This window comes from Oryzias melastigma, linkage group LG4, assembly GCF_002922805.2.
Source record: "Oryzias melastigma strain HK-1 linkage group LG4, ASM292280v2, whole genome shotgun sequence".
Lineage (NCBI taxonomy): Eukaryota > Metazoa > Chordata > Actinopteri > Beloniformes > Adrianichthyidae > Oryzias > Oryzias melastigma.
In genome coordinates, this window is record NC_050515.1 from 17165079 (window position 1) to 17179157 (window position 14079).

General features: G+C 38.3%; 1 protein-coding gene across 2 annotated transcripts in view; it reads right to left on the reverse strand.

The window, feature by feature from the left end:
- Positions 1–6: 6 nt before the first annotated feature.
- gpc1a (glypican 1a) overlaps positions 7–14079 on the reverse strand; it is a 36665-nt gene continuing 22592 nt past the window's right edge. The window contains exons 2-10 of one of the 2 annotated variants that reach the window (XM_024278148.2): positions 8324–8482; positions 6245–6462; positions 5761–5934; positions 4730–4898; positions 4384–4514; positions 2876–3013; positions 2089–2219; positions 876–1051; positions 7–481 (exon numbers count right to left, since the gene is read on the reverse strand). In XM_024278148.2, coding sequence (XP_024133916.1) covers positions 294–481; positions 876–1051; positions 2089–2219; positions 2876–3013; positions 4384–4514; positions 4730–4898; positions 5761–5934; positions 6245–6462; positions 8324–8482 — 1484 coding nt within the window. In that variant the 3' untranslated portion in view covers positions 7–293. The remainder of the gene's footprint in view (positions 482–875; positions 1052–2088; positions 2220–2875; positions 3014–4383; positions 4515–4729; positions 4899–5760; positions 5935–6244; positions 6463–8323; positions 8483–14079) is intronic. The other variant, XM_024278149.2, reaches the window with a different exon arrangement.

Below are 14079 nucleotides of genomic sequence, written 5' to 3' on the forward strand. Positions count from 1 at the left end.
AAAATAATAGAAAAACATCCTCAAACACGTCACAAATAAGGGCACCTGCTGATTGCACTGCTGCAGCTAAAAGGACATCATCTTCATCATCATCATCATCTCTGTCTTCCCAGACAGCCTCATCGTTGGAGCCAAAGAATCCATCAGCAAACTCGTTCAAATCAAAACTTGCAGTCGCCCGTCTTAATCAATGGGAATGTCCATTAGTTGGCTGAGATGTCTTAGAAATAAATTTTTGGCAAAGTAATGTTCCAGTCTTTTTCCCTTCAGTCCTGATAGGAGGCAGCAGCCCATCATCGCTGAAGCAGCAGGACGGTCACCGGTGAGAGGAGGAGGAGGAGGAGCAGGCTGAGAGCGGACCTTTGAGGCGCCGAGCCACCGACTGGTTTGTTGTCTGGTGTGAAGGTGTACAGTCCTGGCCTGCTGAGCGCGCACAGACCGCCTGAACACACGCCGCTTCCTGAGCCGCTGATGTCATCACCTAGAAGGTCAATAGAGCACAAATGTATAATTTTGCTTTTGGTAAGGGGATGAACTTTTCTTTTTTGCTGCTTTTTAAGCCTGCTATTATAAGTCACGTTTAGATCTTTAGATCCCTTCACATTATGAAAATTTGACTTTTGTCAGAATATTTTCTCTTTTCGTGTGACAGAAAGACATCTTAACAACCGTTGTCTGCAGTAGTAAAGGGGGGCATCACCAACAGTGGTTTGGATTTTTATTCTTTAATCCATATATAAAAATGATTTTCTTTTAACTTGTCAGATTTGGGAAGGAGGGGTCCTGTGCACCATTAATAGTAGTTTTTGTAGATAATCTCTGTCCTAATATTTCATAAAAACAAACACATAGGATGACTACTACATGAGACCCACTTGCATCCTGGAAGTCCACATCATTGCCGTCCAGAGCGTTTTTAAGTTTGCTGCTCATGATTTTGAGCTGCATGATCTGCTGCCGTATATTCATGTCAGGTTTTGTGATGTCCAGCTCCACTTCAGGGTTGTTGATTTGATTGGCTAAGCCGTCGCCCATCACCTCTGGAAGGTATCTGGATGCAGGAGAGAAGAGTCTCTGTGTTAAAGATTGATTAGACAGTCAACTGTGCTTTAACACCAAATTAATTTACAGTTTTTAATTTATCTTTTTGTGCTGCTAAAAATATTTGAGTATGTTTTCAACAATGTTCTTTTAATCGTTTTAGCTTAAGGGAGCATAAACATCCAGCAGATTTTACACTATCACACAATTCCAGCTCCGGGTTTAAAGACACAAAACAAAAAACTTTTTGAACTTGAAAAAAACTCTTTGTTAGTCAGCTGTCATAGTGTCTCTGGCTTCCAAAAAGTGGCTCCAGCATATTTGAAATATCTTGGCTTGATTTGAACTTCTGCTAAAACAGGGACAAGTGGAGAGCTCTGCTGTGTTCTTTTTCTTTTAAACTCCAGAACCAGTCATGGGTCATTAGAGGTGTCTTATAAAAAAAGGGAGTCATAAAAAGCCTTTTAAAGTTCCAAAAGGGAGCTGTGTAAAATCCAAGTAATGGAGTTTAGTGACTCAAAAGTTAGCAACTCTTTAACACTCCTTTTCACACTCACTGGCTTTTTACGATGCAAGCTTTGACATGCCACGTTAGCACACTTTCTTCTAATCAGTTTCGGATTAAAACTGATTTCAAAGGGTGGAAGCTGGAAAAAACGCACATATGTAAACTCCACACAGAAACGTCCCAACCAGGATTTAAACCACGGCCTTCTAGCTGTGAGGCGATATTGCTAATCATTACACCACCATAAACACTGTTTTCAATTTTACCACATCAAATATGGACAAAAACGCAGCAGAGCTCATATATTTTTAATATACTTCTTCTCTTTCAGGTAAAAAGTTCCAATTACATATATATTTTAAAGGTTGTTTGTGATCATTCTAGATCATTCCTAACATTAGATACATTAATTAAAAGTTAAAGTATTGTGCAAATGCATATTGAATTGAGTAATTCTTCCATGCTTTTTCTCATTCATTTTATTAGGTAAGGAAGGATCACTCATGCACAGCATTCCAGTTTTCCTGCTTTTTCCTCACCTGGCTTTAGTATTTCCATTCCAACATTTGTCCTGATTGCTTTCTCCTGCTGCCACTTTTTTGCAGAGTTCCACAGGCAGTTTGACCCAGTACTGATGCATGACCTTAAGTTGTTTGATGAGATCCACCATCTGCAACAGAATCCCAAAACACACTTTAAAATACTTGTCAATAGTTTTCTTCCTCCTGTCGTTATTTTTACTCCTAGTTTAACAAACAAAAGAAGAATTTTGTGTTTTAGGTGATGGTTTATGAGTGTGTGCTGATGAATCAGTAACCATGACAACACGTCTGCACATCAATGTGGTGATTTTCCCTGATTAAAAGGTCAAAGCTTAGAAAACAGCTGCTCTAACTGAACCTCTCATTAAGTCTTAATGGGAAGTGACAGAAAAAGCTGTGAAGCATTTCTACACACAAGGAGCTTCCTGTTCCACCAATAAGGATTTAATAAAATGAGTTAACATGCAGTTTTATTCCTTTAGAAGCAATCACCAGGATCTAGAATTATATGAAGACTACAAACTACAGATTAATATTCAAAGTGTTTTCTTATATTTGCAGATTAAAATGGATTACAGCAGCTTCTGTCAAAGTAAAATGATATAAATGTGCAGATTAGTGAAAAAATGTACACATCTGAAGTTTGACTATCTATAGAGGTAATTTCAAATGCTGTTTTTGTTCTAAAATAAATACAGTTTGGAAAAATGAAATTCCAACCCGTCACTGATCAATCCAGACTTGCAATTATTTCATTAAAAAATTTCACTGGTGAAATTCTCACCTGCGCCTTCAGTCTGAGCTCAGCAGTCTGCGATGGTTTATATTCCAGTGCAGTTAACGGGCTGCTTTTCGTCTTCTGTTCATGGAGGGCGGGACTTCCTCTTCCAGATTCTTCCAGACTTCCACATGTTCGATACACCTGAACGGCAGGAGAGCAAGAACAGTGACCAAGCTGGGATTTTTTGTTTTTTCTAAACAAAAGCATTAACAGTTACGTACATTCTAGGCTCCACTTAAATGTATTTCCCATTTTCAGTGTTATTACATTTATTTTATCTCATGTTAGCCCAGAATTTGTATGACACAATCACGATCCCGGGATCAATTCAATTTAGAGATTAATCTCTACATGTGATTGCCAAAACTGTAATTTTTCTACAACCTTACTTTATATTATCATTAAAAAAAAACAGAAACACTTTTTTTTAACCATGAAATCATTGTTCATTTGGTCAAGAAATTATACATGCATCATGAAAGTAAACAATCGCTTTATAAAAAACTAAAAGAGAAAATGGGAATGCTAAAAAGGATAGAACAGGATAACATCAGCTCTGCTCTACTTCAAAATAATAATAATAAACGTAAAAACAAAGGAAAGAGCCTCATAAGGAATGCTGTGTATAACAGAAAAGAATTCCTCTGAAATTAGATACAACTGTTGAAAGTTTGAAGAATTAATTTTTCAAACATCCACTAGATGTCACCACAGACTCATTTACTGTCTCCAGGAATTCTTTAGAAAACACATTTTTGTCTCATTAGTGAGGCCTAACAAAGGAACAAGTTGCTGAGTATTTTCATGTTTGAGTAGTATAAAAGAAAACACAGAAATGACTGAACAGGTTTGTCTCAAATCATTTGAACGAATATTTTCTGTTATCCAATTTCAAAAATGAAACCTAAGTTTTAGGTGGAATTGTTACACAGGTTGATTTGATTGATTGATTTGATTTGATTGCTCCCCTCAGGTCATCTGCACGGTTGAGTCTGTTGCAGCAGCTCATACCAAAACTGGAAACTGGATGACTCTCCACTCCTCCTGATTCTGAGACCTTGTTCTACAGATGAAATACAAAATGTACTTTTAGTCCCGTTCTTTTTCTCCTTAGCTGAGACACTTTTTAACACTATCCCTGCTTTGGGAGTGGCTTGACAAGAGGAATGATCATTTGTTCTTCATGTTCAGCATGGCTCCTGATGCCACCTGGAATGCTGAAGTATTTTTTTTACTAATATTCTGTGAAAGTAAATTTAGGTTTTTAGTATCCTAATAACAACAAAAATCAAGTATTTAAATTAAAGTGTAATAATATTAAATAAAATATTACTTTTACTTTCGTACTGACTGGCAAAAGATACTGAACTTCTTCCCTATTTTTCTTCCTTTTTAGATCCATTTGTATGCTTGAAATAAGATCAAATCTTTAATGAGCTAAATTGATTTTACTGTATGGCCTTGGAGCTGTGAACAAAACAGCAGTAATTAGTGTCTGCCTAAAGTCTTACTGTGCTTGTGAAGGTGTTCATGTTTTCCTGCAGGTAGTGCACGGCCTCGTAGATTCGAGCCGGGATGGAGGAGAGAACGGCCTCCAGACTGGGCTCTGCGCTGAAACTGGACACCACCTCAATCATTGTGTCTGCAAAGAGGAACGAGGACGGAAACATTTCAGAAACCTCCTGGCAGTTTCTGAGTGCATGTGATGTACATTTTGAATTCCGTCTAGAATTGTTGATACTTTCTCTTTATTTAAAGTAACCAAACATGAACAGAAAATCTGCTCCATTTGAGCCTCATCAACTAAAATGAATAAAAAGATAAGGAACAGTTTGGAGGATTCTAGATTTATCTCACCTATCAGATTATCCCACTCTGGGTTCAGATCAGCCTGGTTGGCCAAGCAACCCTTCATGACGTTGGAGCAGTAGTTGAAGCAGGGCTTGACGGAAGACAGGCCATGGCAGTGGGAGCAGTAGACCAACTTCATCAGAGCCTTCAAGCACTCTGGACCCAGAGAGACCTGCTAACACAACGGACAGCAAGAGAAGAGGCATGGATGTGTTTAGTGAGACAGTAGAGGGCAGTGCAATCACATCAGTTTAATAAAAGAAGCTATATTTATGGTAAATTGAAGGATTGGCTATGATCAAGGCTGGATATATGCAAGGGCAGGACTCATAAAAGTAAAAAAATCTACAATGAACTAAAATAAATAAATAAAACTAATAAAAAAACAACAAGAAAATTAAATAAAAGACAAATACATGTAAGAATTAACAGAAAAAGATGGAAAATTTGTTTTTTGATGTAATTTAAGGGGCTTGGAGAGGTATGACACCCCAAACTCCCCTAACAAACCTGATATTCTACTTGCAACCAATGGTGGGGCTGACTCAATTGTGATCAGCTTTAAGCTGCATTGTTATCACAGGGTATAAATGAAGACTTTAGAGAACTGCCTGCAGCTCAGGCTAAAAACAAACTTTAAAAAATTCAAAAACCTAAATAAGAAATGTTCTTTGAGTTTGTCATCTAAGAATCTCCTTATCCCACCCAGAGTGTGACAGCTGTGTCACATTTTTGTTTAGGTTTTGTAATGTTTCTGATGGTTTTGGTGATCTTCGTGTTTCCAATTTGTAGGGTGGAGACATTTTTGGGTGTGACTTCCCTGCGAGCCATCATCTCTGTTTCCTGGGAATCTGCCCAGCAGACGTTTGACACTCACCAAAACACTTGCACAAGTCAGTTCCCATCACTTCAGGGGACATTATAAACACATTATAAACACTTTCAATGATGTCAGAGTTTTTTTTTAAGTAGCCCCAATGACAGCAGGCTTGATTTATGTCCTTGTGCATGAATAACAGGAATATAAACACACTCACATTTAGAACCTTATTGACTACTTCTTCGCTGATTGACAGCGCCTGGACAAACGACCTCGCGGTGACATAAGCCCGGATCACCTTGGCCTTCATGTCTCGTGAGACGTCCCCGAATGGTCTCAGCGTCTCCTGCTGCTTAGCAACACATTCAAGATAATCCTCTGATAGACTGGCCTGTCAGAAAGAGATGACAGCAAACACAATGAAGGAGAAATATGGCTTTCCGTATGCTATTAAAAGGCATGCCGCATGCTTTCGATCCCCATCAAACCATAATAGTCTGGTTGTATTTCTAAATAATGTCAGGTTTAAAAATAAAGCCCATGATCTGTCATGTGTCTTTGTAGGACATATAAGAAGGCTGAAGCAAGATGAATACACACAAATAGGCTTTTTAAAAATCCAAATTCTAGATGCTATGCCATTTTTACAATCTATTTATTCCAAATCTGGATTTATTTCTGCGTTTGTTGCTGTTACTTACATCTGTGTTGGCAGAGATTTTGAACTGTCGTTCCAGCAGGCGGGACCAGAAATCAGACAGACTCTCGTCCAGGCTGAGAGACGAGCCCTGGTAGTACAGATAGAGGTCGGCGTAGAGATCTGTGTACAGGCGGGTGTTCTGCGAGTACAGGGCGCCGAGTGGAGTCAACACCTGCTCCAGGGAGCCCTCAGAAAGGCCATGCAGGTCAGTGAAGAAGGCTGCAGGGGGCGGAGGGAAAGAGAGAAATCGTTTTTTACTTTTCCTCTCAAGATTTCTTGAAATGTAAATTGGAAATTAGTATATTTTACAATTATGACTGCATTTATTGTGTTTTATTTTGAAACCTATTGTTCAACGGTTGGCGTATTCTGTGAGGGGTCGCCACAGCAAATCAGCTGTCAGTGATCTGCACATTTGGTTTGGCAGACATTTTTATGCCAGATGCCCTTCTAGGGAGACCCAAGCTCTGGCCCCCCTGTGGCTGCATAGTTCGGTAGCAGCGTTAAGGGTCTTGCCTAGGGACTCACACTTGAATACACTTATGGCACCCCCTAGGAAACAAACCCTAGTTTCCCATGTGCCAGTCCTGCGTGCAGCCTTTTATTTTGAAAGGTATGGCAACTAAAAATCCTTATTTAAACTTGAAAGAGGTAAAGAAGTAATGTTTCACAATCAAACCCTAATCTATTTGAAGGATAACCAAACACTAAATCAACTTTTTTTTGGCTGTTGACCTCTATAAATGGGGCTTTAAAAGTGTTGTTTGTTGGGTTTTGCCACATTTTTGACAATTAAAAATAAAACTTGTTTAATTCCTGAAATTGTGGTCTAAAACAATCCGTGTGCTGCCCCCATAGGTTGAAATGAAGTAGTACAGTTAAATTTTGTGATTGGTCAACTGGTGTAAGTCCAACGTCATTTCAGGAGTTTCATGTAATCATGCTCTGCAGCTCCAGTATAAAATCCCCGCCCATATTTGATCTTGTAACGGATGGTAGAATGCCTCTCATCTGTCTTGCCTTCGGTTATCAAAAATCTACTGGCTTGCACAACTTTCCATTGGACTTTGAAGTTAGGCAACAGTGGTTGACTGCAATTGGCATTAAATCCAGCGAACTTCGGCCTGGTGACGGGATTTGCAATGAATATTTCACTCTGGATTGCTTAATAAGTTAGTTTATTAGCTTATGATGCTAGCATTTTACCACTGAGACACGGGTCCCCTTCAGTATGGACCATGAGCGCCTCCCTCGGGAAAAGGTGGAGGACAAAAATCGTCAACCTCCACAGAAAGTTCTGAGGAGATACTGGTATCCATTTTCTTTCCATACTGAAGCTAACCTGCTAACTGCCAATCACAAATAAAAACCATTTTTCTAATCTGGTGAGAATGGACTCCAACTGTCCTGTTGTGTTACCCTTGAAGAGATTTCTTTAGGAAGGAAATGGACTGGTCCAGCATGTGTCATATACTGCCATCTAGTGGCATAACCTAGAAATTGCAACCGACTCAATACATCAAAGAGACTTTCCTGTTTTTTAAACATCTATTTTTTTTCTTTCCTTATCATAGTAATCTGACTCTGTGTTTCCCAGGTGCTCCTGACACATCATCACTTCAAGCATTTGCTTTTATCCATGTGTCCTGGCACTTCTCCGTCCTCATCCTCCCTTTGTTTCTGGTGTGCAGTGATCTGCACTCTCAGCTCCTCAGTGGGTCAACTGTTCATTAGCTGAGCTAGCCGCTGCCCCGAGGGACACCCCTCTGTTTACAAGTGTGTGTGTGGACGAATGCAAGTGAGTGTGCCTGCTTCCCCTGAGATCAGTGGAACGGCTTATCACATTTCATTGTGTCTGGCTGACTCCGCTCTCATTATAGTACCCGGTCAGGGGTCCCCTTGTCGCGCAGGACACACACAACCCCCTTATTTACTGACACACTCATTTGTTGTCTGCTGTTGGAACAGAGCTTTGAAGAAAAACAGGGAGAAAAAAACCCAACCTTGCTAAAACACAACATACAAATGTCACTTTTTTGCGTGACTATGCACTGAGACACAAAATATAAAGCAAACTCACAGCGAAAGCTTGTTCGCAGAGTGTTCAAAGTCGTCTGCAGGGACCTGCCGGCCTTTCTGATCTGTCCCTCTGTTTCTTTGGCACTCAGGTTAGCGAGCCTCTCCTCCATGCTGCTGGTACAGCAGGTTTGACCCTGAGGACACATCCTGAGCTGTTCACCTGGTACAGCGGGAAACAGAAATACACACCAGATCTTAGACTCAAACATTTGCAAGCAAGACATAAAAATTTCCATAAAAAGCTGAAGAAAAAGACAACGAATGATCATGTAGATGTTAATGTGAGATTTTTCTATTCCAATTTATCAAGTCTAAAATTCTTCAAAAACAGCACAGAAATAAGAGTTCTAAAAAAAGAATAAATGAATAAAACTCACTTTTAAGCAAATAAAATGGCCATTATTCACGTTGAATGTGAACAACACTTATTCTGTGGAGACATTCAACTTTTTACATTCTTAGATAATTGGAAACTTGATTTCTATCAAAAACTTTAAAAGGTTTCTAAACAAAATATGATTATTTGACAAAATAAAAGTTCAATTGTTACTCTGAAACATAAATAATTGATAGAAAACTGAAATGTATTGTTAAAAATCTACTTTTGTAAAAAAGTAAGTAAGATTCTTAAATATCATATTTTATTGCTGACTATATATTTAAAAAAAAATCATTTTTTTCCCATCCTTGTATAAACTTTTAATCTGAAAATACTCCATACTATTAATATACAAGAAAAAACTAATATTGGAGGTAAGCAGACATGTTTGGTAAAACCTTTGCATAAAAGATGAGTTTTGAGGGGTTTTATGGGAATTGTCACGGCCAGCTTCAGGTAAATTTGTTGAATGGGGTAAAACCTGTAGAGCAAAAGCCTAAGCAGCAACAACCTTTTACATTTTTAATGATTGTATTGCAGTTTTTGCATACTGTGCCATAAAATATGCATTATGTTTTTACTTTATTCTGACATAACATGAATGGAGAGAATTAAATAGAAGAATCTGAGCTAATTTAATGACTAGAAATCATAAACAAAAGGGACTTAATTGCAATTTATTACAATCTTTTTGTTGAAAAAACATTTTTTTTCTATTGGCTTTATTACATTTTCATTTAGATTTATGCACAATACCTAACAGGGGAAAGGAAAACAATAAAAGCACAAAAAAGTTTTTAAAAAAGCTGATAATTCTTTGTTTTAAAAACAACACAGTGAGCACTGATAATGAACACACAGATACAGAATTAAAACCTCCCAGAGGTACTTTTATATTCAGCTTGGGAGTTAAAATAAAAACACAAACTGCAGATAAGCATTGACCATGTTCATCAGACAGGCTAGGCTGAGGTGTGCGGCATCAGTGTCTTGACAGATAAGAGCCCTGGAGATGTGTGTGCTCATGTCTATGAAGGTTAAGAGTAGAAGTAAGTACCCTGCAGCTGTGTGCTTCACTGCTTCCCCCTTAACAGCTCCCGGACTGATGACTGGATGTATGACTGTGTGTGTGTGCAAATGTGTGTGTGTGTGCATGTGGGTTGCAGGGCAGAATTTGTCCACCATGGTAAGTGGAGCAGAAAAGGAGATGCCTTCATCATCGCTGCTGCATGAATCTTTTATTGCCGCTTGCTGGTGGATGAGTGTGAGTGTGTGAAGTGTGACAACAGTTGGACAGATAAAAAGTGGCAGCTGTGCTGCAGGAAAAAGCACCTCACTTTTGTTGTTCGGATCTCGTTTTTTTTTAGGATTTTTAAAGTTATAGATTTCTGGTGAAAATGCAAAATTAAAATTTTTAAATATAAATATTTACTGCTTTCATATTTATTGCTATTTTATATATATTTTTTTGCTATTTAGGATGGTTTCTATCAACAGTTTGTAATGTAGTTACAGGCTCATTTTTGCCACTATGTTACAGCAAAATTCACAATAAAAAATGATCAAATTACTCTTTCTTTTCTGTAACTCCGGAAAAATACTATTTTTAGGTTTTATTATGTTGGTTTATTTTGTGAATTCAATATTTTAGTGGCTCAAATGAGGGTAAAATAAGAGATTGACAATCTCTGTGGTTATTTTATTCCTTGGTTTATATGAGAGTTAAATTAAACCAGTTTTTCACGTTATTTTCTGCATCAGGCTTTCATTCTAGTTCAGTTAGTTCTTACATAAAGCATGTCCAAAGTCCGGCTCATAGGCCAAATGTGGCTCACATTCACATTTCTACACATAACCTTTCACAAAATCAATCATATGCAGCTGCCAGCACTTTGTAAAACTTGTGTGTACAATTTCTTGATCAGGATTGGCTAAATTCTGTTATAAACCATCATAAACATGCGACAACACCGTCGCAGGATCCTTCTGAGATACTTTCTAGTTTGTTTCGACTGTAAGCAAAATGAACAGATTTGTTTCTCTGATTAAAACCATTTTGCTTTCTGAATAAGATAACTATTGTGCTAACTTCCTGTTCGCATGATTTACACTTAAGAGTTTACAGTGAGTTTTTAATAGTGAACAATAAATAACATTTTATGTGACGTGTCGACATTTACTTTTCTGGTCTTTAAATGCAAAGTTGACAGTAGTTTTAACAAAAATGCATTTCTAATCTGTGTGAAGAAATGAAAATTATCCTACTCCAAAAAAAAAAAAAGTAATTAAACAGTTTGTTAAAATTGAAAGCTGTGACCCTTGACCTCACCAAAACTTGCCAATTTTGCAAAAAATGTGGACACATGTGTTACAGCCCCATGAGTGCAAATGTTCAGGCGTTTTGTAAAATGTTCTGTTTTTGTGTTGGTTTTCTCACAATCTCCCAGCACCTGTCTGTTTCCGTACTTTACACCTGTTTTTATTTTGTTCCATGCTCCTCTATGATTTTATCCTTGTTTAATGGGCTGTAACATTCTTTTGCAGACAGAACCAAACCAAGAACAGGTGTGATATCTGACTGTCAGCTGGACTGAACAGAACCAAATGTGAAGAAACTCCACAGAAATATTCTAAAAATGATCAAAAACTAAAACCTTCTTTAAGGATCAAAGTGCTTTAAAAGTCACACTCTATTGACCAATTCCACACACATTTTAACACCGAGGGCTGCAGATCCTCATGCAAAGTGATACCCAGGTAGTAAGGTTTTGGACTTCGGTTCAAAACACTAACAAATACTTAAAACGAGAACCCAGTCATCTAATGTTGAAGATGAAAGCAAAATAAAACAGATTACAGGAATAGACAGGCAGAGGAAACCTTAGCAACAAAAGCTGTAATGAGCATTAAATTAAGACAGATTTGGAGCAGTAATAAGATATGAAGCAGCAGATGTAGCATGAATTCCTTAGACTGTAAAGTTCCGTCTTTCTCTATTCAAGTGAATGCAGAGTGACAGGGCTTGGCAGCTGCTCTGATTTTTCAGGTGCACAAACATCTTTTTACTTAAAAGGTAATTTTTGTTCTTAAGAAAACCTCTTCCTTGACTGTGCGGTTCTTAATCATCATCTTGACTCACTGGCATGTAAAAACTGTGAAGCTTGTTTAGGTTTTTGCACCTGGCCAAGCTTGAAAACAAATATTTTAACATGTATTCCTCAGAATTCATAAATTCTGGTTCTGACGTCAGGTTTGGTGGGTTTATTTAGCCTTCGGAACAAATCTGAAGAAAAGCAGCGGTTGTGTGGAGCCTGACCTAAATCCAGAACCTCGAAGAGAGCAACCTGAATGACTAACCAGCCAAGAAATAAATAAAGTGACGTTGCTATTTTTGGCAACGACTACTACAGTGAAGGACCAGTTGAGTTTTACAACCTTCCCTGCTGTCCCAGTTTGACCCAGTCACCATTGTGCTACAGCATCAACACAGCACGATCTGGTTGGGTGTGGATTGCAAAAAGAAGTGTTTACACCTTTACCATGTCTTCATATTCCACTCTTTCAGAGTGAGCCAGAGCACCTGGAAGTAATCCATAGTGTCACCAAATCACTGCAGCTCCACTGATGAGAAAAGCTGCTATTGAGAAACCCATTTCATTTGTCAGTCATGCTTTCATTCCCTCAGGGGTCAAACTGATGGCATCACTCTGCAAGTCTGCAGGAGTGCAGAAAGAAAGCAAAGTCTTCACAAAAACTACTGACATGAATGAAGTTGAAAGAATCTCAGAGAGATCAGATCTGCTATCATAATTGTTTAATACTTTTATTTGGAGAAAAAGCAACTCATCAACTACGATTCTAGTAAATTGAAACCTGTAGCTTTAGGCACCGAGATACAGGTTATGCAATTATTTAAATTAAACAATGTTTTTTGTCTCATGGAAAACTTCAACACAACTCCAGATGGGTACACTTAAACAGTTCTGATCTATTTCAATGTTCTCGCTAACGCAATCAACATGAAGGCTTTCAGTGTTTAGGGAATAGTTTTCGTGTATTTGTGAATAACTTTGCTGCTTCCTTCATTCTGGCTCTCTAATGGACGGCTGACCTTTCTGAGGTTCTCTTTTCTGATGGCAGCTGGGACAGTTTTCCGCCCCGGCACGACCTTGAACCGCAGGAAGCTGGTATAGAAAATAGATGGATATTAGCTAAGAAAGTCAGACGCAGCTTTCTGAATCGCAGGGCAAAAGGCAGAGGCTGTGGGGATCAATTCAAGCCCACACAGTCGGGCTTATCCAGTGTTCTTGAGCAGCTCGGGAGATCTCGCTCAGATTTAATTGATCTATGTGGAAAAAGGAAGGTGTTTAGTGATCTGTGTTGAACTGCGTCAGCACCAGGAGTGAACCACCTGAAGCAAGTCCTGACCAAAATATTTCTTCTATGGATCTTCTATGTTTGGCCTATTTGCTCAGTTAAAACAATTTGCTGTTTTCAGCTTTAGGTCACAAATACCTTGAAATGCATGTTGGTATGGCATCAACCAAGGCTCCAAAATGCACTTTAAAGATCCACTCCAATGAAAATCATGTTTAGTATCTTTGACATGTTCTTGCAGCATTTTTTTCATGATGCAGGGTATATATATATATATAAAAAAAAATGAGCATAAAATTGCATTTTCTTTTGTATTTCTTTGTTTAAATCTTTGTCAATATGAAGCAAATAAAAAAAACAGTTTGAAAAAGTTAGTAGTTGTGACATAAGTGCTACAATCGTGGACCGCTAACTCCCTGCTTGCTCTACTTTGATGTACCCACTAGTAGACGACTAGATCCATGTCTTTTTCTTCTTTAAAGCTCAAAACTGAATGGCTGGAAAGCTCCAATGCTGCTTGTCATTTTTGTTACACGCATAATGCTAGATTGGAGGCAGAGTAAATAGATGGATGATGGGAAGTGGAGGTGAGCTTATTCGAACAATTGCCGCACTGCAGAAACTATGTCCTGGAAAGTTTTTGATTTTGTGCAAAAGCAACAGAATCATTAGGAGTGTAGGGAAAATTCAATTTGGCGATATATCGCGATATTTTGTTTGCCGATACTTTTATCTACTTGAAATGTTGACATGAATATATTTAACTAATTATTTATGAGCGTCTTTCAGTGTCTTACTTTTGTTTTCCACTCAAACCTCCGACAGCTAGTTGGCAGAACAGCACACTGAGCCTCTTTGAGAAGCCCTACACGACAACCAAAACAACAAGATCTGGCGAGAACCAGCTTGTGCTAAATGTTCAGTCAGTCTTGCAGTTTTTGCTGTTTCAAGACATGTAGTTTTTACTTGGGATGGGTACCGAACTGAAACTCTGTGCCACG